The sequence below is a fragment of the Siphateles boraxobius genome, unplaced genomic scaffold, assembly GCF_051911475.1.
Source record: "Siphateles boraxobius isolate OS27281-9 unplaced genomic scaffold, OSU_SipBor_1 24, whole genome shotgun sequence".
NCBI lineage: Eukaryota > Metazoa > Chordata > Actinopteri > Cypriniformes > Leuciscidae > Siphateles > Siphateles boraxobius.
Genome location: NW_027508855.1, coordinates 4,149,096 through 4,176,886, shown reverse-complemented (window position 1 = coordinate 4,176,886; position 27,791 = coordinate 4,149,096). Strand labels below are relative to the sequence as shown.

At 36.6% G+C, this 27,791-nt stretch overlaps 2 protein-coding genes across 2 annotated transcripts in view; one reads left to right on the top strand and one right to left on the bottom strand.

Moving 5' to 3' along the window:
- The first annotated feature begins 816 nt into the window (after nucleotides 1-816).
- stxbp1b (syntaxin binding protein 1b) lies at nucleotides 817-18,884 on the top strand. Its single transcript, XM_077240852.1, has 20 exons — nucleotides 817-977; nucleotides 5,891-5,940; nucleotides 6,327-6,408; nucleotides 6,507-6,583; nucleotides 7,343-7,421; nucleotides 7,527-7,630; nucleotides 9,956-10,104; nucleotides 10,517-10,601; nucleotides 10,767-10,897; nucleotides 11,093-11,200; nucleotides 12,340-12,400; nucleotides 12,497-12,562; nucleotides 12,660-12,740; nucleotides 12,822-12,960; nucleotides 13,207-13,316; nucleotides 16,349-16,453; nucleotides 16,537-16,625; nucleotides 16,722-16,876; nucleotides 17,693-17,819; nucleotides 17,978-18,884. Exons 1-19 carry the CDS (start codon nucleotides 941-943, stop codon nucleotides 17,797-17,799), a joined length of 1,815 nt encoding a protein of 604 aa, XP_077096967.1. The 5' UTR covers nucleotides 817-940; the 3' UTR covers nucleotides 17,800-17,819; nucleotides 17,978-18,884.
- Nucleotides 18,885-19,806: 922 nt separating this feature from the next.
- Nucleotides 19,807-27,791, bottom strand: part of whrnb (whirlin b) — a 132,815-nt gene continuing 124,830 nt past the window's right edge. Inside the window, exons 12-14 of the mRNA XM_077241844.1 lie at nucleotides 27,205-27,386; nucleotides 26,826-26,942; nucleotides 19,807-21,992 (exon numbers count right to left, since the gene is read on the bottom strand). Of these exons, the coding sequence (XP_077097959.1) occupies nucleotides 21,810-21,992; nucleotides 26,826-26,942; nucleotides 27,205-27,386 (482 nt within the window). The 3' untranslated portion in view covers nucleotides 19,807-21,809. The remainder of the gene's footprint in view (nucleotides 21,993-26,825; nucleotides 26,943-27,204; nucleotides 27,387-27,791) is intronic.

Genomic DNA, 27,791 nt, shown 5'->3' with positions numbered 1-27,791 from the left:
AACGAACTGATAAACGAAATCTCGTCATAAAGTGTAAAAATAACACATTCATGACACACAACAATTAAATGTAAAATGACTGAAAATCTTAAAAGTTTATTGTTGTTGTTGTTGTCTTTTCAATAGCGAAGTCAAGCACCAACGAAACGGAGGTGAAAATAACCTATTGATCAGATTAAAAAGAGCCTATAATCGAATCACTGGATGATCCGTAAGAAAGAGTCTAATGCAGGTGGCGACATAATAGACAGGACATAAAAAAAATTGTAAAAAAATATATGTATAAAGGTGTGCAATGTGCAATTACTGTAAATAAAGCATATAATTTAACTCATTCTAACAATATTAACTCTTGTTTTACTGATAGACCCCCTACTGTTCGTTCATGTAGCCTATAGAATAATCGGCTGTCGTTTTGTATAAAGTTTTGAAGACATTTTCATTAAAATTGTTTTGAAGCATCTCTGAAGCTACTTGTGTTAGGTAGAATAAAACAACGATGTCGCCCTCTGGTGGATAGTGTCTTTTTCTGTTAATATTTCCTTTAGTTCTTAGCCCGACTATAAATACATTGTAAAATCATTCTCGTGCACATTATTCATGTTAATATTTCATGACGTTAAATCCAAATATCTTGCTTTCATATTGATTCATATAAACTGTATGCAATATCCAAAAATATTAATCGCTCGAAGCTCACAAAAACAGTCAGGGCTTCGTCCAAACATGATAGAAGCTGCTGGAAGGCTAAGCTTAATGTGCACACATGCACATGTCAGTAGAGAAGCTGCGGAGGCGTGTAGTGGGATTAGGCATCGACGCAAGCACCACATCCCATTTACACCAACTGTAGATCTAAGCGCGCACTCCCAGTCCATAGACCAGACTCCAGAATCCAGAATCCAGACTCCAGTCCAGCAGGCAGAGGACAGGAGGCACGATGACATCTCTGGGACTCAAGGCGATTGTCGGAGAAAGTAAGAAATGTTTTGTTTTAGTTGTTTTAGGGCAAAAATCACTGGTGTTTTTGAATGTAATATTTCAGATATTTCTAATTTGTGGAATTATTGACATTTCCATAGAAATTTGTGTGTTGAAATGCTTTATTATTAAGTATTACAATAGGCTATTCACGAACAGTCTAAGTCACTTACAATAACACTGCTCTTCTTAAATCATTATTCTTCCAAATTAACATTTTTTTATATTATATTACACGATTATATTAATCAGTGTCATTTTTTTGCACTATGCAAAGGAATGATTGTAATGTTGCTAAAAACACACAAGCATTGGAGATACACACTAATCTGTGTAGTCCTGTGGGATTAAGGATTTAGAGGGGCGGTTTGCGTGCAAGCACAAAGAGTGGGAAAAATAGACAGGCAATTGTTCTTTGAAAAGCTATTAAACATGGCTTTGGTGTTAGATGGTATAGTTGAATTTATATTTTTTATTGGAGCATGATATCTATCTATCTATCTATCTATCTATCTATCTATCTATCTATCTATCTATCTATCTATCTATCTATCTATCTATCTATCCAGCACAATATTCAGAATGCAACTCCTTTGTGATTCCTTATACCATATATTATCGACCTGTTGTTTTATCTATAGGCTCAGTGGATGTTAGGTTTTCCTTACTCTAGCTCTTAAAGCTACTTTCTGAAATGCCAGGGTCAAAAATTTACTTTTCCCCAGCCCTGGTTAATTTCTGGTCCTAAATTATTAATGAGATTTTCAGGTGTTCATAATTCACCCCCCTCACCCCTCCCCCTGTCCTCTCTTCTTGTCACCTGCCTGTGTCATTCATTAGGGGCCAAGCACCGAAGGTGCGGAGGCACCTATTGTTATTGTTCCCGTTCTTATTATTATTCCTCTTCTTCCGCTCTTGGAGTCTATGGCAGCCCATAGAACCGATTGCGGGAAAGTTGTTTTGGTTTGCCATTCTAATGGAGGACAGTCCCAACATTAAATACACCAATTTTGTCCACCAATACGCCACCACCTGTCCAAAGTTTCACTTTTATTTTGCTAATAACTTTTGAACCGTAAGGCCAATCAACAAAATTATTTTTTCATCTGATTCCGGAGCTCATGACGGTTCGATTGCACCCTATGCCGTCATTTTCCGTCATAAAATATGGCCGCCATCTTGAACTTCCTGAAAAAGCTACTTTTTCGAACTCGTCCTAGACGGTTTGTCCGATTTGCACGAAAATTGAGCCAGATCATCTTCAGGCAGTGCTGACAAAAAGTTATTAGATTCAAATTGATTCGTTAAATCATTTTCGATAACCACTCGAACAAATTTTACGTAGCGCTTGCAAAAACAGTCGTAAGGCTGTATCTTCGCAACGGTTAATCGTATTCAGACCAAACTTGGTACGTGTCATCACAAGCATAACCTGAGGAAACATGCTGCGTTTTGGCGCAGCGCCACCTACTGGTCTGGAGATATGAAAAATGGCTATTTTTGCTTATAACTTCTGAACAGTTTGTCCAAAAATCATAAAATTCGTCATGCCGAGTCGACTGATATCCAATTTTCCCATATCGGCCATTTTGTCTGTCGGCCATTTTGAATTATGTTCTAAAATGCTGTATTTTCTGAACGCATGAACGAATTGTTACGAAACTCGGTATGGGTCATCAGTACGATCCCCTGAAGGAGCCCGAGAAGTTTCGAAACAGGGCCACCTAGTGGTGAATTTTCTTTTTCAAATGCTTATAACTTTGGGTGTGGTCGACTTATTTTCACGGGAGTCATCTTTTTGAGTTCCTGAATCGTTGCCGAGTCCAACGATACCAAACATGCTGGGTTTCGTCTTACGGTTTGTGTAGCCTTGCGATTTAGCGCGAAAAAAACATTTGGCTATATCTTCGAAACCGCTTGTCCGATCGAGACGAAACAACCGTCAGAAGTTTGAAACCATAGCTTGTTAACTAAATGTCAATGTCCAAATGCCAAAATATTGATAGTAAGGGGTAGTAAAATTCAATCAAAGTGACGTGTCAGTCATTTTTGACGCGTTTTTTTCATATAAATGTTTATAAAACTCCGAAGCGAATTGAGATATTTTCACCAAATTTGGCACACACATGTATGGGCTCATTCCAAGGACACATGAAAAAAAGTGAGATTTTGCCTCTTGGTGGTGCTATAATAGAACAAAACATGAAATTCTCATTGACTTCAATACAGTTTTGTGATGTAAAATGCTATACTTAACAAATGCATTACTGTAACATTCTGAAACTCAGAATTTGCCACCAGCAACATCCCCTGAAGGTACTCAAAAAATTTCGAGACAGCACCACTTTTTGGTCAAAAGTCAAAAGTTTCCAAAAATGCTAATAAGTTTTGAAAAAATCGAATCATATCATCTCCAGACCATGCCGAGTAAAAGTTATGGATTTCGTGACGATAGACGAAATCGTTTTCGTATACCGCAGCAGCAAAGTTGAGGCATGCTGCCAAAATGACTATTAAGTCTTTATCTCTGCAATGCCTTCACATTTTGACACCAAACTTTGTATGTGTCATTGTCACCTCACTCTGACCACATCAAATTGATTTCATAACTGCGCCACCTATTTGTCGAAAGTGATAAACCATTAAATCATCTTAAAAGTTACTGTATATATGATTTTTCAGCAGTTTTGCCAAAATTCTCTTAAAATGTCTTTAATTGCTCCTTGCTCCAGTTGGTCTGCCACTCCCACCCATGATGGCATCTGTTGCCGCTTCTTGCGCTTTGCCCCGGTAATTTTTTGCTTGCAGCTTTTTTTTCTGTTGTTTCTGCTGCCATATACAGTGCTGGTGTTGATTAAATCTTAGAGATTCTGAGAAAAAACATCACCAATTATCAGGTGTGAGTGTTTGTTACTTTGGTAAATGTGAAGATCATGCAATACACGACTGAAGCAGCTTATCAGAAATTCTGCTGGAGGGTGTTTTCTAGTCATATTTTCGGACATATTGGTTTGAACTATCAATATCTGATTCTTAATCTATCAGTAGGTTAAGTATTCAATCTGTACCTAAAGCTTTCAATCTGGTTCTCACCCTTTAAATATTAATCACACATCTCACCAGCAACTTTTTTATAGACAGTTATTTTATAAGACTGGATGGTGATTTGTTGTTCGACAATTTCAGTTATAGGCTGTGAGATTCATCACAAGTTTATTTAAATGCAACAACACCTCTGGGTGTCAGAACTGACATATCCAGCGTCAATAGCTGTGAAATGTGTTATATGACTGCAGAAAGCTGTTGCGTTTGGGATCTTGCTATTCAATGGAGATTTTAAGAGGGGGAGTAAAAATGATTAAGGTCCACTGTGCTCACATCCAGTGGAAGAGATGCAAAGAGAGACTGAGTGAGAAAAAAAGAGTGGCAAAGAGAAAGAGACACAGAGGGAGAACAAAAATAGAGAGGATGGTGCTGTAAGAGGATTGGGAAGAGATTAGGCCTGTGATTGCTGGGTCTCTCTCATCACTGAATATAGAGCATTTAAACAAATAAAGTAGATAATATCCTTTTTCTGATGTCATAAAAGATGGATAGTAGATTTTTTTATTTTTTTTATTTCATACAACTTCTTGAAAAGATCCAAGAAGCTATTTAATTTGGGCAATAAAACAAAGAAACAATAATAACACTAAATATGGGAAAGTAGTCATGAAAATAACTAAATAAATAAGACAATACGCTATTGATAAATAGAAATGAACGAATATGTGTCACACACAGTTGAAGTAAGAGGTGAAAGCACTGGATCCAAATGCAGGCAGTTGATTTTATTTACAAAACTCTAAACAAGGTAACAAAAACTCAGGCAAAACATGAACAGAACAACCAGTACACAAACAAGATCAGACAATGAACTAAGTTTGTGTCCATTAAATACTATTATTAACAGTTAATGTAACAGTTATAGTACATTAATGTACTAAATGTTGAAATTAAAATTAACTTTATAATAATTTTGGTAACACTTTATAATAAGGTTCTGTTTGCTAACATTAGTTTATATCATGAAACCTGAATCAATAATGAAAAAATATATCATTATCCTTCACAAAGGTGATGCTATGCAGTAAACCTTAATATGAATATACCGTCATAAAAATATAATTCAGCCCAAAGCCATGTTTTTTAGACTCTGCAGAGGGTATGGTGCTGTTTAACTGTAAAGACGAAAGAAGATTTAGACTTAGCAACACCTCTACCTGACACTTCTGGCAAACTCTCTCTCTGTGTGCGCGTGTGTGTGTGTGTGTGTGTGTGTGTGTGTGTGTGTGTGTGTGTGTGTGTGTGTGTGTGTGTGTGTGTGTGTGTGTGTGTGTGTGTGTGTGTGTGTGTGTGTGTGTGTGTGTGTGTGTGTGTGTGTGTGTGTGTGTGTGTGTGACAACATCTGTTAGAGTCTTATGCACTTTGGCACACACCTTTCAGATATATTTAGAGTATGACAGACATCATCACACATCTGTACCAACTATATTGCTTGCTCTTCTAGATTGTAAATGAGCATTTATGATCTGGAGTCTCAATCTGAAAATATCTTTGTTTGGTTCTCTGTTTCAGTCAATGGTATCACTATTTGATTTGAAAAATACAGTAACTTGTAAGAACCTAAGCTAGAAATTTGTTTTACAGTCTTTATTTATAAGTTATTTCTTTAATAAAGGCTTTTCCTGCTTTTTGTGATGCTGAAAGCTAACTTTTGGGAAGGTTCCTGTGATCTTGTCTTTGTCTTAGATTTACATCATCTCTTGCAATTCTAAATGTATTTTCTATTCTCCCTGTACTTTGTCTATTCTGCTATCTCCATTTTGCAGAAATTCATTTTGTTTATCTTTGTTATTTTGTCTTACAGAGATTATGAATGATGTCATTAAGAAGGTGAAGAAGAAGGGAGAGTGGAAGGTACACTTGCCTTGAAGAACATTAAACATTGTTAAGAGTAAATCATTATGAAAAAGATTGATGCCAATTTTTGTTGTCATATGCAGCATTTGTTTGTGAAGTCAAAACAATCTTCATTTAGTCTGTGCAGTATAATAATAAAAAAAATCTCTTGAAATAAACTTAAATTAAATTAAAAGATGTCAAATTAGACCTTATTCGCTTAAAAGACCAACCTAAACTAAAATTAAATTGGCACAACAGTATTCCATGTTGGCAACCAACATTCACAACACGCCGTGTTACACTGATCTTTACAGCCTGGTTGTTGTAATGTTAAAAATGATTTGTTACGTGATCACATGTTTGCTGTTCATAGATTATGTACAGCATGCTGTTCTTCTCAGGTTTTGGTGGTGGACAAGCTCAGCATGAGAATGATCTCATCATGTTGTAAAATGACAGACATTATGTCTGAGGGAATCACAAGTGAGTTTTCTTCCTGTAGAACAAATTCACATTGCAGTATATACCAATTTGGCTCAAATGTACTTTTTGTTCCATAACCTTTTTTTTTCTTTCTCCAGTTGTTGAGGACATAACCAAGCGCCGTGAGCCTCTTCCTACCATGGAAGCCATATATCTCATCACTCCATCTGATGAGGTAACCAGTTGTCTCATTCATTCTTATATTAAAACGGCGTTTATACAGGAGTTCATATCCTATTCCAATATTCTCAATTTTCTTAACCTGTTTTCTTTTTACTGTTTTCAACTTTAATAATAATAATAAATGTTTCTTAAGTACCAAATCAGCATTTTAGAATGATTTCTGAAGGATCATGTGACACTGAATACTGGAGTAATGAGTCTTGAAAATTCAGCTTTGCCATCACAGGAATAAATTACATTTTAAAATATATTAAAATAGAAAACAGTTTTTTTTTTATTGTAATAAAATTTCACAATATTACAGTTTTTACAGCCTTGTTGGACCTAAATGACTTACTTGCCCCAAAATCTTACTTGCCCCAAACATTTGAACGGTAGTGCATATAGGCTATTTCTTTTTTTTATAAATAGAATAATATATAAATAATATATATTTGATATCAAGTCAAGTCAAGTCACCTTTATTTATATAGCGATTTTTACAATACAGATTGTTTCAAAAGCAGCTTTACAGTGGTAACAGGAGAATAATGCAACAAAGTTTGTTTCTAGAAGAAAATAGAGTCATAGTCCAGCTTAAGTAAGTTCAGTGATGGTTATTTTTTGTTGTAAAAAAAATTATATATATAGCCGCTCTGGAGAAAACTGATGTCATCGTCCAGCTCAGTTCAGTTCTCATATAATGGTGTCAATGCAGGCAGATCAATAATATCAATCAATAATATGTACTGTATTTGTCTGTTTTCAACAGTCAGTTGAGGGACTCATCAATGACTTCAGAGATCCCCGTAATCCCATATACAGAGGGGCACACGTGTTTTTCTCAGACAGTGAGTGTTTTTTGGACTGCAGCAACTGTTTTCTACCACATTACTAGATATGTATCTAGAATATGTATCTCACTCAGTCTCTGTTTTTATTTTTTTATTATTCAGCAATCCCAGACACAATGTTCAACTTGATAAGTAAATCCCGTGCCTCTAAATCCATAAAGACACTGACTGAGATTAACATCGCCTTCCTGCCCTATGAATCACAGGTGAGAGCCTTTACATGCGACCCTGGGACCTCCCAGGACCTGAGAGAGAACGGATGATGCTTAGGAGGAAGTATGGAGGTGTGGGGGAAGGGTGGTAAACTCATGTATCATGCCAGAACATTCAAGAGCAGCTTTAGTCAGGCCGTCCCTGTGCCTCCAATCCTCTGTTGTTGTCCTTTATAATTAATCCTGACGAGTGGCTGAATCAGCCCTCCCTATCCCAACCCTAATCTCGCTCCCCATTGGCTAACGCCCCATCAATGAGTCACTGGGCAGCCAATGACAGAGAGCATGGATTTGGAATTTGATTGGATGTCAGTGGGGTTATGTTCATGTGACAGATGGGACAGTATATTGAGGTTAGTGTGTTAGGTTAGGGAGAGAGAGATACAACGCTGTTATGGATTATAGGTCAATCTGAGGGAAGGAAAGAGGATAGTGCACTTTTTTATGTAGCTGTAGATTAGTCAGAATACCATGTTTCTGTTCAAACATGCAGAGTGTACAGGACACAGCACATACATACAGGGAGAGGTGAAGCAGGTGACATGTCAATGAGTTACTTTTGTGAAAGAGGGTTATGTGACAGTATCAGCCATACTTACGAGTTACTTACTGGCATTATTAACATTCATTCCTGCTTCACTTTTGGCTTAAGTTTTCATGGACAGACAGACAGCAGTGCCATAGCACATAAAGTACTCAGAAAAAGTGACATGTGGCACTTGAATAAATGGCAAGCGGGCACAATCCCTTAATGGGGTGGTAAAACACGATTTCACTTAGCTGGTGTGAAATGTTGCTGTTTGAGTATAAACAACATCTGCAAAGTTACAATGCTCAAAGTTCAAAGCAAAGGGAGATATTTGCTTTTAAAGAAAAGGACTACAACAAATGGCTGGTAGGGACTACACGACATTCCTCCCGGGTTAGTGACATCAGCAACCCTAAAATGTACATAAACCCCGCCACCGGGACACGCAGTCCATGTTGAGAAGAGGAAAATTTGAGTACAATGACAAAGAGTACAATTGTGAGTCAGCTCAAACTTTAGCATCCTTTTCACATGCAATAAAAAGTCACTCTGTGTGCATCTCACAACAGTTCCTATACGAGCGATTTATAGATTATCATGACAGAATATGCTAATTGAAGATAGTTCCACATCAGCAACATAAATTCATCAACTAACCATTCAGAGACGTCCTGTTGCATTCTACATGTTGTCACTTCTTCTTGAGTCTCTCCATCTTTGTCTGACTCTGTTTTAACATTAAAGGCAGAACAGTTTCTGTCATTTTAGTGTGTCTGCGTGAGGTAATCGCAGCTGCTATACACAAGAGCTCTTGAAACCCCGCCCTCTGAGGCAGCTCGTTTGCTTTTCAAGCGCCAGGCAAAAAACGGTGCGTTTTTGCTAACCCTCAAAAAGTGACAACTTTAACATGCTATATAAAAATATCTGTGGGGTATTTTGTGCTAAGACTTCACACACACACTCTGGGGACATCACAGATTTATTTTACATCTTGTGAAAAGGACATTTTACCACCCCTTTAAAACTGCTGAAACCGCCACTACTTTCTGTAATACTTTCATACTTTTAATAACAATAGCACATGGCTGACAACATCCTGTGAAGAGTTGTTTATAAGGGCCGTTTAATTTTTATGTATTTATTTATTACGATTAATTTGATGCAGGGGTTCTCCTCCAGGGGGTCTGGACCCACTAGGGGGCCTCAGCACACTTCCAAGAGATATCTGTAAGATATCTTGAATATATTATTATGAATTAAAATGTATTTAATTATTTAAACCATGACAAAATAAGCATTCAAACAAGCGAAAACAGCTAAAAATCACATTACCCCAACACTGTTAGCAAACATACTGTATATTAGTAACCATGTTTTTTAGAGAAAAATCCAGATATGCGTACTTCCCTTTTATATTTTATGCGACAAACAGTATGCGAGATGAATAGTATGTCAGAATGCATAGTATTCATAAAACAGTAAGGTGGAAAGTACCAGGATGGCCTACTACTTATGGTGAGATCCTGAAGTGGGGACTGATGAACATCTGATGAACACTTTACATCTAATTACTGGTAGTATCATATAGAACACACTTTTTAATAGCCATGAAGTAGGCCTAAGTTTCAAACCAATTGTAGTACCTACTAAACAGTATTCGATGCAGCTCCTGAGTCCAGTTGCACCAATAACCACATTTGAATCACATTGAAGATCTGAGACATTATGAATAAAACTATAAATCTGTATGTTATAGAGGCATTTATCTATTGTTGGTATGTTGTCCTCAGGTGTTCTCAGTGGACAACTCAGATGCCTTCCAGGATTTCTACAGTCCGTTTAAAGCTGATGTAAAGAACCAGGTGTTGGAGCGTTTAGCCGAGCAAATAGCCACCCTGTGCTCCACACTGAAGGAGTACCCAGCTGTTAGATACAGAGGGTGAGAGAGGAAGAGGAAAAACACTCATAAACATCTCACTGTCAAACTTTCTCATAAACACTATCTGCTGCCACATATCTGTAATGTGACTCCAAACATTATTAGCCTTCTGCAAAGACAATAATAAACACAAGCAAACTGTTATTTAAAAAACAGATATAACAGATTAGAAAGTGTCAAGTGATTAGATTTCATCTACACTGATTTTTTTTTTTTTTTTTTTTTTGATGGAGGATCAATTATAAATTGCTAGAAATGGCAAGTAACACATTGAAATTTAAGTAGAAAGACCGAAATAGTATTTTCTTGTAAAACATACTTCAATAATCTTTTTTTATTTCCAACTTCATCATTATTTTCACCGTCGTCATCAGGTAGCATCATGATTGAGTATGTGTTGCTTTGTTTTCAGAGAGTACAAAGACAATGCAGTTCTGGCCCAGATGCTTCAGGATAAACTGGACGGTTTCAAAGCAGATGACCCCACTTTGGGAGAGGTGAGTCTGCTAGCTTGTAGCACAATATTTTTTCTCGAATTATAAAAATAAACTGCTTCTGTCTCGCACCAGTGACCTTAATTTCTCACTGTCCAACTTTAATCATTTGCCTTACTGTTTTGAGCTCTATCTTTGTCTTTTTCTTTTTTCCCCTCTCTTTCACAGGGACCTGATAAGGCACGTTCCCAGCTATTGATTCTGGATCGAGGTTTTGACCCTGTCTCACCAATTCTACACGAGCTCACATTTCAGGCCATGGCCTATGACCTGCTGCCCATTGAGAATGATGTCTACAAGTAATAACTCTTCTCCAGGAGTTTGTAAATGATCTATATACTGCTCTAAGGTCGCTCAGATCATTTAAACTGACCCACGGTCAAGTTCAAGTGTTTCACCTTTGATGATGTTAATAACCCCTTGCATCATCACACTGCACATGTGTATGGTAGATAGTTACTGACGTCGATGTCGCATGTTTGTGTGTCTATCAGGTACGAGACCAGTGGAATGGGTGACACTCGTATGAAAGAGGTGCTGTTGGATGAAGATGACGACCTGTGGATGACTCTGAGACATAAACACATAGCAGAGGTGTCAACGTAAGTCTAATATTCTGATTTGCTGCTCAATTTTTTGTTGTATATTATTATCAATGTTGAAAACTAATATAAATAATTTGTAACATTATCCCCCTGTTTCACAGACAAGGCCTAAATTCTAGTCCCAGGCTAAAATGCATGTTTGAGCTATTTTAACTGAAAGCAACTTGCACTGACATATGTATAACCAGTAATGATTTTGTTTTTCGAAGGCACGTTTATAAAAGCAACTTAAATGCCCTAATTGAACTAAGCCCTGTCTGTGAAACTGGGCCTATGAAAGTCTTTACTGTTACTTTAGATCAATTTAATGCAAAAAAAAATTTGTACTAAACCAAAATTATATATATTCCAAACTTAAAATTGGAGTTAATAATTTGTAAATAATTATGAAAGAGCGAAGTCTTGAAATTTGGGTAAACCATTTGAAACATTTGTTGTGTTTAGGTATTTCAATGACGTTTGTTCGATATGTTCATTGCAAACAGCTGAAAGTCTGTAAATTGCGCCAATAAACCTGATTTGTAATGGGGGTTGAATAATTTTGATTACAACATTGTGTGTGTATACAGTAGGTAGTCAACCAGAATGCCTATTACCGCCGCGCCACGGCAAAAATAAACCAGTCGCATTTCAAAGTCATTCGTGAAATGACCGCCAGGTGGCGCAAAGGGATATTGTGCAAAACAGCAGCAATTGCCTCATTTTGAAATGTAAGTGGGGTTAATGTAAATTAACAGTAAGGATGTAATACTACAACTGTGGTGAAAAGAATAGAACATTTTTTATGACAAAAAATAGAATGAAAAGTTAAGAACAGAGACGAGAACAATATAGCCTATATTTCATATTGTAGGCCTAGACGTCGGTGGGCGACTTAAGCCTATTCCCCTGGAGAGCAGCGCGTTATCAAAAAAACAAAAACAAATTAATAACAAAAATAACAATAACAATATATATATATATATATATATATAAAACTAGGTTGATTTTCAAATAAAGAAAATAATTATAAACCAATCAAAATGAAAGTATCAGAAAATCAAAATTACAGTAAATGAAAATTAAATTTAGTGAAATTTTCAAAACTGTATTGCATTACTATAAAATACATTTGTTCATCTGTTTCTCTCTATTAGGGCTGTGACTAAATCACTTAAGGACTTCTCTGCAAGCAAAAAGATGAACACAGGAGAGAAGGTGTTTTATTTATCAGTGATCAAACCTTAACTGCAGTTTCTTGATTATTGCCAATAACTATAACAATAACTAACAAGCTATTTTTGCCTCTTACAGACCACCATGAAAGAGCTCTCCCAAATGCTCAAAAAGATGCCACAGTACCAGAAAGAGTTAAGCAAGGTACTCCAATAATATACACATTTTATAGGAATTGAATCAGTGGGATAATCAAGCCAATATTCCTCATCTTTCTTATGGTGGCTGTGTAATCTTACAGTATTCAACTCACCTGCACTTAGCAGAAGACTGTATGAAGCATTACCAGGGCTCAGTGGACAAACTGTGCCGTGTTGAGCAGGTAACGCTTTTCTTTGATCGATCTGCCTGCTTAATTCGACATATTAATGAATGTTAAAAGTGTTTATGTGCTCTGTCCTAGGATCTAGCTTTGGGCACAGATGCGGAGGGTGAGAAGATCAAAGACCCCATGAGAGCCATCGTACCCATCCTACTGGATGCCAACGTCACCATCACAGACAAAATCCGTATCATCCTGCTCTACATCTTCCTCAAGAACGGTGATGGAACCTAAAACAGCCAATGTTTTGGATTCTCTCTCTGTTTTGTTTTGTTGTGTGTGGGTGAGATGGGGGTGATACGTCTGACATGTACAGTTTGTACACATAGTCATTACTAATATCAGACAACAGTGAGAAAAATTGTTATAATGCTGGGCTTCACAGATCTAGAACCAGTTCAAACTGTATAATTGTGTGTTTAATTATGTTTAATTATTCCTGACTGACTATGTGTGTGTCTCATAGGTGTGTCAGAGGAGAATCTGTGTAAGCTCCTCCAGCATGCTCAGATTCCTCCAGAGGACAGTGACATCATCTCTAATATGGCCCATATGGGGATTCCCATCATTTCAGAGGTCAATTGATCACACCAACTGTTCTTTATTCATATGAAGCATGTTCCCCACCTTTCTCTCACCATATTTACAGAATAGACAGACACCATGGGTGCAGCATTAAAGGGGTGTTTTAGCATTAAAGGGAGTTATTTTAAGAATATCTAAGTGTATTTTTTCACCATACAATTGAAAAATGAAGGTGATTTATACTGATAAGCTCCAAAATGTATGACACTATTCACTTAAAATCACCCCTCTGCCATTTAGTTTCTATTTTTATTTTACAATTTATTTTTGTGATGGCAAAGCTGAATTTTCAGAATCATTATTTCAGTCTTCAGTGTCACATGATCTTTCAGAAATCATTTTTATATGCATATGGTGCTCAAGAAACATTTCTTCTTATTATTAATGTTGAAAAGAGTTGTGCTGCTTAATTTTATTTCTTTGATGAATAGAACAGCATTTATTTTGTAATATAAATCATTTGTAACCTTATAAATGTATTAACTGTCACTTTTAATCAATTTAAATGAATCCTTGCTAAAAATATATATACATTTCGTCAAAAAAAGGAAAAAAATACAGACCCTTAAAACTTTTAGTATTGCAGTATTGGACATTTAATTGTTCACAGTCATTTCCAAAAATTTTTCCATTCATATAACACTTTGTACTCTCTTCATCTTTAATAACACTAGCCAGGTTTCCATCCAAGGGTTTTTTGGGAAAAAATGGTTTAGCGCATCAAAATGTTTACCGATATAGCTGATGGAAATGCCAATTATCGATATTTTTTTGCAAATGTCGACACAATCCTTTTCCGTTTAACTTTAGCGCATAAATTCTATATCGATACTTTAATTGTCGCGAAAAACTAGTTTGGAAACACTGTTTGTCGAGAAAAGGGGCTTTAACTCAAATAAATGTGGTGTCACATGATATTTTCATCACGTGCAAGATGCAGTCGTCACAACAAAAACCATGGCCGGTTGTTTTACTAACCCAGAAAGTTTCGCCCATCACTCTATACTCGGCGCAGGTTGCCAGCTTGTACAGGGCAATGGCAATCCGCTTTAGTGTCGAAACCGGTGGTCGGTGGCAGTGGCGTAACTTTGCTTTGAAAAGTGGTGGACACCGCACAACTCGTTTTGCTATTTGTTTATTTAATAACCGACTTTACTTGGGGACTCTTTCGTTTTGAATTGTTCTGTTTACAAGTAGAAATTTCAAGCTTTCTATATATTTCTCAGGTCTGTGCAAGTAGGCCTACATTATACGCTGAGTTTCGGTTCATTTATGGGATGAGAGTCCAGTTCACGCGCCAGCGCCTCCGTGATATTTTATTTAACCTTTATTTAACCAGGAGAGTCAGCAGTAGTACAAACACATAGGTACAGACAAATAACACAGAAGACTAAAGCTAACATTTCATATAAGCATTTAAAATAATGTTTACAGTCTAAGAGCATTTATCCTACATTAAGGCATCTGCCTCTAAGTCTTTCATTTTGGATTTAAAAGCATTTAGCGAGATTAACTCAATGAGTTTCAAGTCCTTTTGCAAAGTAGCCTATTTCATGCTGAAGGTGAAGAATACAGAAATCCCTTCTTTCACATTTCCGTACGGGCCTTGATGATCTCTTTTCTACTATATTTACTTCTTATTTATTGCAATTGGTTGATGAAACATTGATTAAAATTAAGATACAATTAATAAAAAACGAAATTCACTTTAAAGAAAGGCTTTGTGCTTTCTGTTTGAGGTCTCTTTGAAAGTTTTAAAGTCGCTTTCAGCGCGGTCATGTCCGTAACAGAGAACTGTCACGTCCGTAACATCGTTTTTTTCCTCATAAATGCGAACACGAAAAATTAAATAAAAATAATATTTTATGTTCTATGGAGCCTGACCATTCTTCATCGGGTTAGTATTAGGCTACTTTTGTTTTGCGCAGTATAATTCATAGAATTACAAAAAAATATTTTGCCACCTAAAAGTTAAAGATTTTTTGTGTCATGTCTCATGTGTATTTCTCTCATATTAAATATACTGGATATTGGACTCCTTTATTAAGGGAGTATGGATATATAAACAGACGTTTCAGTATTAAATGCATTTTCTGAGAATTTATATTTCAAGTTTTGACTGCAAATGTCACGTCCATAGCGCTGGAATTGCCCAATTTTAAAGAATTTATCCTCAACCAGTTTTTTTGTGTAGTGTAATATCGAGCCTGGCAAAAAGTTGCAAAAAAAAAAAAACAACTTTCTGTAAAGTGTCTCCACAACTTCCTCCCAAAACGCTGTATTGTGTGGTCTCTCCCAGACCCTTGGGCTTCGTTGCATTTAAAGGGTAGTTACTTCGAGCCCTATCAGATGAGCAACTGCTTCATTCTGCCATCGTCTTCTGATATTTCGGACACTTGCAATTATTTGTGAAACTGAAATGACAGTAAGCTGGCAAATTTCAATTAACTGCCTGAATACTCTCTCCATTTCTTTTTGTTTGTTTGTTTTTTGTTTGTTTGTTTGGTGTTGGGGGTGCTGACTGGAACCTCAAAAGGTAGAATTTGCGATAAAAAAAAATGTAGGCCTATGGCAACGGCTCAAGGGCACTTTTTTTTGCGATACACCAAAACATATGCGACAAATCGCTTTCGGCATTCGTGACGTCATCAAGCACACAATCTTATCGGTAAAAGGCCAATTGAATGGAAACAGTCTGGAGACGGAAAATTTCGTAATGTTTTTTTTCCGCATATTCACTTTGTCGATAACATAACAGAGCAAAAAGTGGATGGAAACGAGGCTACTGTTAATTTAATTTCACTGTTTAATGTAATCTTCTCACATAGAATAGTGTGCATATGAATATTGAAATGCAGCATAAATTAACTTGTAGACTTCACTTGTTCAACTTATATTCTGTTTGTAGACAGAATAGAATATATCAGCCATTCAGTTATTGATTTATTCATCCACAATTCGGTGCATCGCTAATCATAATGTTTGAGGTCAAAATACATAATGTTTTAAATATGAATCCACAGCAAGCAACCACACGCAAAGGGAAGAAATCTGAACGCAAGGAAAGAATCAGTGAGCAAACGTACCAGCTCTCCCGATGGACTCCGCTGGTTAAAGACATCATGGAGGTGAGCTAAGCCAACAGTACTTGCCTCACTTTGGATATGTCAACATTATTTTAATTTAATTTCTCCTAATTACATTATGATAGGATGCCATTGAAGACAAGCTTGACCCAAAACAGTATCCTTACATCTCCACACGCACAGCATCCTCAAAAACAGCATCCCAAGCTTCTAGGTAGGATTAGCTGCACAAAGATATGAATTCATATGCAACATCTTATCAAAATCGGCTGAAATATCCATTGATAATACTACTGTTGTACATTTTCAGTGCCCGTTATGGGAACTGGCATAAGAACAAGAGCCCAGGAGAAATACGCAACGGCCCACGCATCATCGTCTTCATCGTTGGGGGTCTGACCTACAGCGAGATGCGCTGCGTCTATGAGGTCACACAGGCCAACGGCAAATGGGAAGCTCTTATCGGTGGGTTGCAGTGCTAAAGGGTCTTTTTACACCTCAAAACTGCCAATGACTCACCATTTCAGAGACAACTATTAGAGCAGACAGGATTACACAATTCTGCTCTTCTTTTTATGGCTGTGTGATTGTGACCTTTAAAATTCCAGGCGATATATTAACTTAATAGACTTTTATCATTCGAAAGTTTGGGGTCAGTACAATTTTTTTTTTCTTCAAGAAAATAATAGTTCTATTATTTAGCAAGGATGCATTAAATTGATTAAACTTGACATTAAAGGATTTTACATTGTTATAAAGATTCTATTTCAAATAAATCTTTTGGATTTTTTATTCATAAAAGAATCCAGAAAAAAACATGTATCATGGTTTCCACAAAATCAGCATATTCGACTGATTTCTGAGGGATCATGTGACGCTGAAAACGGGAGTAATGACATGCCACCACAGGAATAAATAACAATATTACTGTATTTTTGTATTTTTAAATAAATGTTGCCTTAGTGAGCATTAGAGACTTTAAAAAAACAAAAAAACAATTAAAAACTATAGTCCATATTTTTTGCTGACCTTAAATATGGATTAGTAAGCACTTAAAGCTTTCTGCTGTGGGACACATTGGTTATGCCTTGCAGTGCACTGAGTGACAGAAAAGATAAATGTTAACTGATCACTGTCATCTGTGATGATTAGTAAACTGCATTTAACCACCCCCACAATGTGAGTTAATGGTTTTAATTGTGATAGTTTAATGATTCAGTCTTTTTTGTTGTTTTTTTGTCACAATAGAAGCCCTGATCATGTTTATGACCTCTCACACAGGCTCCACCCACACCGTCACTCCCATTAAATACCTAAAGCATCTGCAGCACCCAGACTTCCTGGACCCCAACGCGGCCCCTGAGGACCAGATTCCCGCAGAAGATTAATGAAGAAGACACGAAACAAGGTCAGATCTTTCACTATCTATTAAAAATAACTGTTGACATCTCAAGCATTGCATTTAACACTTTTAATTATGTAGATATCTTTTTATTCACTGTAACATTGACAACTCATATCTTTTCATACACCGCAACAACTCATTTTCTCTTACTCTTCTTTTAGAATGTTACAACATCATCGCCCTCCCTCACTATTCTGACATCCTAAGTGACATGATCCAACTAAAACGGAATCTTCCTTTACTCACACACCTATACATTGTTTCTACACTCCAGCTAATTTCAGGCAGTCTGTCTTGTCAGCAATAGGCTATTGTGATATATATTATTACATACTGTAAGAGGCCTCTGTACCATTCATAATCACCTAAATATGAGCCAAAGTATCAAAGTTTGTTAACTAACTGAAATATATAAAGGGAACATGCACAGTCAGTCTGTCATTATCAACAAACTATTTAGGTGTTATTATGCATTGTTGGTAACATGGGAACAGTCAACTTGAGTGTCACTAAAACAACAATGATAGATTATTTAAAAACTCTCAATGTTCAGCAACACAGATTGGGTTTGAGAAGTAGTTTTGGCTGCTATGCAATGGTCTGGTGTGTCTGCCAAGCATGATTATGTCTGTTGTGTAATGATTATGTTAATATTGGATGTCCCATTGTAATTATATCAAACGCTTTGTGACGTTTTAATCTTGTGGTTAGGAAATTATAGTTATATATATATATATATATATATATATATATATATATATATATATATATATATATATATATATATATCAAGTCTGTTCATATAGTAAAGTTTCCCTCTCTGATATTCTGTTCTTTTAGACATTGTTTTACATCTTCAGTAAGCACAAAATGACTGTTCCTTGTGTAGTAATGTAGAATGATTGCTTTTTATGTTGTAAACTGTTATTTATTTACACTAAGATTACAAATTCATGCAGTGTAAATATAAAATATGTATCCCATATTCAACATGTTTAACACATCAGAGGTTATGGAGTGCAAAACACTGTCTTGTGCATATAATAAAATAAACTGGCTTCTATTAAACATTTGATTATCATATTTGAGAGTTTTTATGCCATGCCATCACACATTAGGGTATTTCTCATAATATTATAGAAAATTTACATTAGTTAAATTATAATATTGATATCATCAATCATTGCTGGTGGACCTTCAATGCCAAACAATATATCAAAGTTAATAAGACAGTTTCAAACTTAAATGTTATGTTTCCTAAAAAAAGGGGACATTTAAAATATATAAATAATTAAAATATGCAAGACTTTAATGTTGTCAGATTAATTGTAAAAAGTCCACTTAGTTAAATCAATGAAAAATATAAGCAGTTAATATACTGTAGTAGGGCCTACTGCCTTGCAGTTACTTCAAATCTTAGCAATTAAAATCATTTCCTTAAGTTGAACACATGAGGGCACCAAAACACAACTTCACCAGAGAAGAGAGTCAAATGAACAGACCTAAGGTCTCACGACCAGGCTCAGCTTTTAGTCCCTCGTGTCAGACTTAAGCGTAGGGGGGAGCGTGCTTTTGCAGTGGCAGGGCCTCGTCTGTGGAACACCCTGCCCCTAGAGATCCGAACGGCCCCCAACCTTTCTATCTTTAAGTCTTTGGTAAAAACCTACCTATTCACCAATTATTTTACTATTTTATAATTGAGTCTCTGATAAGGCTACTCATAGCTTTGCTGCTTTGTATGTGTTCTATGGGTTGTTTTGCTGTTTTTACTTTTCCTATTTGTGTGTTCTGTAAAGCACTTTGGTCTGTCTATAAGCGGCTGTTTAAATGTGCTATATAAATAAAGTAACTTGAACTTGAACTTGAGGGCACCAAAACACAACTTCACCAGAGAAGAGAGTCAAATGAACAGACATCAACACTTTTTAGGTGGACAAGTAATAACAACATGATTTAACCAAGTAATGAAAATATGAATAAACTAGAAATATAATTCAGTCTTTAAATATTTATTTAAGTCTCTTATCCAGTTTGGCATAAATCATAAATATTTCAGGGCATAATATTGATACCCTCGGACCGTGGGCCGTCTCTATAAGGTATTGCTCTGTAATCAGCCTACGATATTACAGTTCCTGTAAAGTTACAATATTATTATTTTCGCATTGCAAAGTAAAACAAGTGACAAGCGACAAAAAAACAAAAAGAATATCTTTATAAACTTAAAGACAGACTATCTGCATAACGGTGGTGTGTGAATAAAACATCTAAAGGAAAGGAAACATATTTTGGGGTTGAAAAACATATATTCTTATGTTTCATATATATGTATATGTTTCTATACTACGTGATGTTTTGGTTTCATATTTGAGGGTTTGTATGCTTTTGATGTAATCATTGAAAACATTATATCAACAGTATGTGCAAAAAATATATATTACATAAATAAAATATATACAGCTTTACATTATTTTACCTATGTACAATAACTCTCTGTATGTTGCATAATCAGGAGCCATGCATTTACATATAATTGAAACACTGAACATCTGATCTCTTCAAAAAAATATTGCTATACACATCTTGATTATACCTCTCTATAACCCATCTCTGAAGTAACCACACTGACATAAGAGAGGACTAAAAAATTGGTGTGTCTGTATGTGTGTGGGTGGGGGGGTGGGGTGTTAGAACAAGAGGAAAAAAAAGCTAAAGAGAAAACAATGAGATAACTCCTCCTCCTCCTCGTTCACTCCGTCTTCCGTCTTTCGAGGAATAATTCTGATCCTCCAGTCAGATATGATAGTAGTAGTATATTAATATCACTCCGTAGTGTATATCATTCCGCTTCAGTACTTCAATACTAAATTCAGGCCTCTCATAATAAAATATACGAAAAACCTTCAGAATCAAGGAAAAGTAACAAAGCACCTCCAAAACAATGACTACGCCAATTTATAATATTATCAAAGTGATACGTAATCTTCTTTTGAAAGAAAGACCATTTTTTATAATAAAGGAAGGCTCTGTGTGTGTGTGTGTGTGTGTGTGTGTGTGTGTGTGTGTGTGTGTGTGTGTGTGTGTGTGTGTGTGTGTGTGTGTGTGTGTGTGTGTGTGTGTGTGTGTGTGTGTGTGTCTACACACACACACACACACACACAGATGTATAAGAAAACTTAATTATTTAATAGCAATTATGATAGTATTATCAACAATAAATATGAATTGGAATTGATGTATGACTTTGATGATACACACAACTCTATTCAAAAGTTTGGGGTCAGAATTTATTATTTTTTAATTTATATTTTTATTTTCACAAATATTAAGCAGCACAACATTGTTCAACATCGATTATAATAAGAAATGTTTCTTGAGCACCAAATCAACATATTACAATTATTTCTGAATGATCATGTGACACTGAAGACTGGAGTAATGATGCTGAAAATTCAGACTGATCAGAAGAATAAATTAAAGGAATAATTACAGGACTAAATAAATTTGATTTGAAAATATATTAAAATATAAAAGTTATTTTAAATTGTAATCATTTTTCACAATATTGTGGTTTTTACAGTATTTTTGATCCAATAAATGCATCCTTCATGAGCATTAGAGACTTCTTTAAAGAACATCAAAAAATCTTACCGACCCCAAACTTTAACGGTAGTGTGTGTGTATAAACTTCATTGAACAGACCACAAGGTGGCACAGGTTTAACAGACTTGACATAACCCTGATTTTGTCCTGTCAAATATTTCACCAGATCATCCACTAGAACATACCTTGTTAATACAGTAAATGTGTGATGGCTGGTCGCTGTTGTAGCGAGAAAACAGACGTAAGGCGGGTGTGTTGAAGCTTTTGAACTCTAAGCTAATTGTGACTCAGATATGACAAGCATGACTCATTCGGCTCCTCTGTGCGGATATGACGGAAAGTGCCAGGTCTTTGCAGTGCCGTCGAGTGAAACCCTCAAAGGGATAACTTCTACAGAGCAGCGTTGATATCGGCAATCAAAAAGTCGACATGGTCTTTGTCTTTGGTCTTAAAAGCCTCCGCAATGACTCGAGTCGCGTCCCGGTGCTCCATTCCTTTAAGTGACATGCCATTCACCTCCAGAATCACCTGACCCACCCGTAACTGCCCACAGACATGCACAGAACCCCCCTTCTGGAAGACAGAAAGAGAAAGAAAAAGAGAGAGAAATAAGCAAAGAAAGTCTCAAACTTTATGAAAGAGAGATACCTACCATAGTACCATCTATCAAAAGTGTGAGAGAAAGACAAGTGGTAAATGGGGGAGAAAATAAGCGCTTGTTCTCTCCGATAGGCACTTTATATTGAGAGGTCATTAGTTGACCTCCTGTCAGTCATAGTATAAAGATAAAGTGCCTGAGGACAGGTAGAAAGAGATAACCAAGAAGAGCGCTCTGGTTGTCATCTTTTGTTCAGCTGGAGGGAGGCTGGTCTGATCGCAGTCTAATAGCCCTGCTACATTTGGGCCAACAATCTCCAGTCCACAATTAGGCACTATAATGGTCACACCATGCAAGCGCTGCAACAGTCATATAATCCTGCTGGGATCTGATTTAATAGATTTTTTAATTATTATTTTTTTACATTTATTAGTATTACAATAACTCAACATGACACATGTGCTGTAAATGTCTGATTAAAGATTGAATAGTGATTGCTCTCATAATGAACATTTGATAAGAATCAAAGTGGATCTTAAGGAGTCTGGAAGAACGGTAGTCATGGTTACACCTATGACATCGGCTCATTGTGCCATGTGTTCTTTCAGGTTGGATTCAGTACATAACAGTGTCAGACAGCATCTGAGATCTCACATGCTTTAAAAATGCTGCTTTAAAAAAACATAGTGAATAGCCATTATGCCTGTTTTGTCTTTGAAATATGATCAACAGCACTTTTTCTCCCAAAACTCTGAATATGTCATGTCACATCGAGATATATTAGCATTACCCTAGCGTATCAAGGACAATCAAGGGCTAATCTATTGTCAGGATTCTGTCACTTTAGTCTGTTAATTCTTGGTTTGTTGAAAGAGCTGTCTTGTCGGTGTGAGTGTGTGGTTCTGAGTTCGCTCGGGTTGTACGCTGTTCTGTCCGTGTGAGTTATTTTGTGTGTAGAGCGTGATGTTTGTATCCTGGCACTTCGGTCTAGTTTGGTGTTGTTCTGTGTCTTGATTCGAACATTCATGCTCTGTATGTTTATGTTCTGTTTTGAGTACACAGGATGAGCATTCGCTCATTCTCTGTGCGCTCTGTCTTGTTGTTGTCACAGTGTCTGGTTTGTTCCCTGGGTTCTTTCCCTGATCGTCACATTTCCTCATGTACTACATTTCCCATCATCCTGTTCTGATACTCATCACTGATCATTACACACAGCTGTTCCCACTCACATTGTTTGCACTGGTCTATTTATACCCTGTCTGTTTCTGTGTTAGTTGTCGAGTCCTTGCTTAATGTCTGTTTGCACTTCAGAGTTCTTGTCTTGTTTTGTTTCTTGCTTATGGACTGCTTTATGGATTTTGAACCTTTGCCTGGCTAATGATGAATATGGATTACCCTAAATAAACACTGCATTTGGATCTTACCTTTTTGTGTGCATCCCGTGACAGTTGTGTGAGAGTGCGGGTTTCGAGTTTGCTTGGGCGGTATTGTGTGTTGTTTTCAGTGTAGCGTGTGTTTCGTGTTTATTTTGCGTGCTTTCGTGTTGTCATGTTCTGTGTGGACATGCAGTATTCGAGATTGTGATTGTATTCACTGTTCACTTGGTGTGAACACATGGCTTTTCATGTTTATTTCTATGTGCCATGTGCTCTTCAGGCTATTGTCTAACCCCGCCCATCTTGTTATCTGATTATTGGTTCATTTGCCCCACCTGTCCTCCCTCGTTACCTGCTTTGTTTGCTCTCGCTATTTATTCTCTTTGTGTTTTCCTTCCTGTGCCAGTTCGTCATCTAATGTATACCGTTCGACCCCTTCCCTTCCCTTCCCTTCCCTGTCCTGTCCGATCCAGTTACCATGTCCAGTCCTGCCTTGTCCAGATGCTGGTCCCCATGGGATAGTTTTCATTTGATTTAATCACGGACCTCATCCCTTCACCCAACCCTGACACCTATTTACTATTCAATAATTCTAAATCAAAGCTAAACCAAAAAAATTTGTACATTTTTCTTTCCTTTGAAGGTCAGCCATTTCAAGACAATACAGTCAGCAGAGGAATATTCTAATTGTATCGAACAGCACTTTAAAAACATTTGTTGCTAGGAACACATTATTTCGATAGTCCACTATTGATATTCTACACTAGCGGTAAATCAACTACCATTTTAGTAGACTGGCTGCTAAATATCTGGTAACATTTAATTTTGATGTGCCCCCAACAGGCATTCTACTGACTACAAGTAACTTTTGCAAGTATGTGGCAACTTATTCTACTAACCCTAAAGTTAGCCTCGATATCCTCGCGGTGAAGTTCTTTTTCGTTCTTTGTTTAGAGGTAAAACAAAGTTAGAAATAGGTTAGCAGCGATATTCTGTTATCGAATATCCGACGCCGCCCCACACAGCTGAGAGCGGCATTTAGATGAATATGTAAATATGTGCTGCGCGCTTTCCTCTCAAATACAAAATAAACGCACAACAAAATTGAGAAAACAGCAAGCATTTTAAAAAAGCATAACAAAAGCATCTGATGAAAGTGGTTATGTTTGCATGACTTTGCACTTTAAAAAAAATCACTTTATACAATAGAAAGCTTAAAATCAAGCAGCTTTACCGTATTAAACATGAAAAACAGTGTCAGTGTCTCGTTTCATCAGAAGCGATCAGAAGTGTTCATCAACTTAATTTTCCAGAATAAAGCATTTCTATTTATGTTTTCACTCGCGGATGTCTGACCTCGACCGACTCACACCTACCTATTACGTAATCGCCACGGACAAATGGTAGTACAAAGGTGTTTATCAGCCGGAGTGAACCTTTCCGGAAAGTTCACTTTCTCAAGCTGTTTCGAACTCCCAAAAAGAACTCCAAACTAACTTAGTTTCAGCCTGATTTTGTTCGAAATGACGTTACATTAGTTGAAGTAAATCAGGGCCTTAACCCTAACTTAACAATGCTCTAACAAGAGTTAGTTGACAAGTAGTTGCAAATGAATAAGAGGTAGATAACATGTAGTTGCAAAGTTACTTAGAGTTAATAGAATGTATAAAGTTGACTCTAAAAGTCAGTTGCTGTTTCTGCTAGACTAGCCAACAAATTAGTGTGTGTCTGATCGGCTAAAAAAAAGTAGGCTGCTCCCCAAACTCTTAGGGCCGTCAAAAAAAACAAAAAACAGGTGTGATTTCTCAGGACATTTCTGGAGAAAAAAATATTCCGCACTCTTAATTATGGAACATGTCCAGATGGGGCTGTGACAGGCTGTGCTCTTCTGTGACCTTTCCAATGGTGAGATTTACACATGCTGGTTGTGTAAACTGACATTCTATGCAGATTTCAAGGATATTCAATCAACAAAGAATAATAATACAGCAACGCCGCTTCAGCACTTTGTCCTCATTTAGCAGTTTCGGACATCTCTATAAACGCTATTAGACACACGTTATGTTAATTTAATCTTTTTTCATCCCCTAAAGCTATAGGAATATCACAAGATGCTTGATCCCCATCAGGTTTAAATATGCAAGCAAACATATTTCTGTGCAAAGCCACTTTGCACTAAAGGGAAAATCTCTCACCTTCATGTCGAGTGAACAGCACTGATAGAAGTAAGCACACAGACACACATAAACGGGTCCTGAATATGCTAATGCTCTATGTTAACTAACAGTTGCTGGAATAAAGGTCATAAAATAAATGAGAGGGAAACAAACCGGCTCCTTTTATATCTAAAACTTCCAGTAACGTTATGACTAAAAACTAATCAGCATCTTAACACTGCTAAATGCACAGGTGTCTATCTAATAGGTAAATATTAACAGTGCCATGAGTCATTTCTAATATGAAAATTGGAGTTGTTTTGTTGTGCTGAGCTATTTTAGTCATATGATGAATAAGCAGGTTTTACTGACCTAAGCATTCATGTGTATATGAAAGAACAGCTTTTAAAAGCTTTCTGAAAACACATTATATAAGTTACAACTGTATATTGCACCTTGATGGGTGTAATATCAGACCTTCACAGTACATTAGTTACCCTTTCCATTAGTGGAACAAAATATACTTTCTAGGAATAGTAATTCTTAAGACTTTGTGATACTTTTATGTTAACATTTCATATTTGTTACAGCACACAATTTCTGTGTGGCTGAGTTTAAACACGAGAATCTCTAATCATCACACTTTATAGCTCTACACCAAAACCTACAGCAGCAAGCTGCCTAGCTTTATAGGCTAGCTAGAGGAAGTTTTTTTTTTAAATGGAAGCTCATAAGTTACTGATCTGGAATGTTACAGGAAACAACTTCTTCTGAAGTGCACAGCAGATTAGACTCATACTTGATTTCAACAGAGTATCATGTTGCTAAGCTAACAATATGATATTCTAATAACATAACATAACATAACATAACATAACATAACATGACATAACATAACATAACATAACATAACATAACATAACATAACATAACATTCATGCATTGCATTTGTAGTAAAATATTTCATTTTTAATTAGAAATAACTATTTTATACATCATAAATTTTGATGTATATACACTACCATTCAAAAGATTTATATAATATTTTCAATGATCTTGTGTGCTATGCATTCTGGGATTGCTTTTGCCATAATGGATACTGCCTTAGATTTAGACAAAAAACAATAATTAACTATGCTTCCTTCCTTGTGGAACAGCGATCATGACATGATGATGCCACAACATCCTAATTATACAGCTCATTAAGGTTTGGAACACAGCAATTATTTTCAGCTTTCTTAGCCGACTTTTTTAACTTTAACCCGTTCTGACCCACCTGTATGGTCGCAATGCGTGGCAGAGGCTGTCTGGTGTTGGCACCCCCTTCAACAGCAATACCCAGTGTACTGGCACACTTGGGCACCCGTACAAATATAGGTTCCATTATTCCCATCTAAAACAATTAACAAAATGAATGCTACTTTAACATCACACTCAAGAACACAAAAAGACAGAGATTTCAAGGAATGTGGAGGAAGACAAGAGAGTCTAACATGAATGAAGATAAATCAGAGATAAACCAAAACTCTCCTCAAACAGCAGCAGGACAAACAAGACTAAATCCCTACAATGTGACATTAAGACATACGCATCTGTTTAATAGTTGCTTATATGATATATGATATCAACAACAGAACTTGCCGCTGCTCTCTCACCTGTTTTGCGGAGGCCTGTGCAAGTCCTTCTGCTCTGCGTGTGTCACATATGACCTGCAGGAAGGGAGGTTTGCCTGGTCGCGGGCTGCTGTCCTTACTCAACCCTCCAGCCTCTGCGATATCCACTCCACTGTCCTCGCTCAGAGTCTGTCCGCTGTCTGACAACTGGGACAGGGTGGCTCCTGGGAATATAGATAAATGAGCACACAAAGTCATAAATAACCACACAATTTAGCTTTCAGAGATTAGAGCAGTGTTCCTCATTGCGTTGGTCGCGAGCTTTCATTTGTGGCTCGCATGGCGGTAAATAATACAGTGATATGATCAAGCAGTCACTACAGATATTTCATAAAAACATTTAAAAAGAAGTAGGACTATAACATAACCCATTAAAAACTCAAAGTGTCAGCTCTATTTTCAAATAATTTTGATCGGATTGAAAGGGGCGGTTTATCGAGAGAACATGTTCACTTGATCGATTGAAAACCGAAATTGAAAGGACGCCGTCCGTCGCGCTGAACGCGCTGTTCTTCTGATGAATAAAGTGTCGTATAAACGATTGTCACGTCGTTCTATAATTCCCCTTT

Bases quoted from the DNA above. Each gene is read 5' to 3' on its own strand.
- stxbp1b (XM_077240852.1), top strand. From the start codon at position 941: ATGACATCTCTGGGACTCAAGGCGATTGTCGGAGAAA. The intron at 12,401-12,496 runs GTGTTTTATTTA...TGCCTCTTACAG, and splicing joins AGATGAACACAGGAGAGAAG to ACCACCATGAAAGAGCTCTC. The intron at 16,454-16,536 runs GTGAGCTAAGCC...ACATTATGATAG, and splicing joins TGGTTAAAGACATCATGGAG to GATGCCATTGAAGACAAGCT.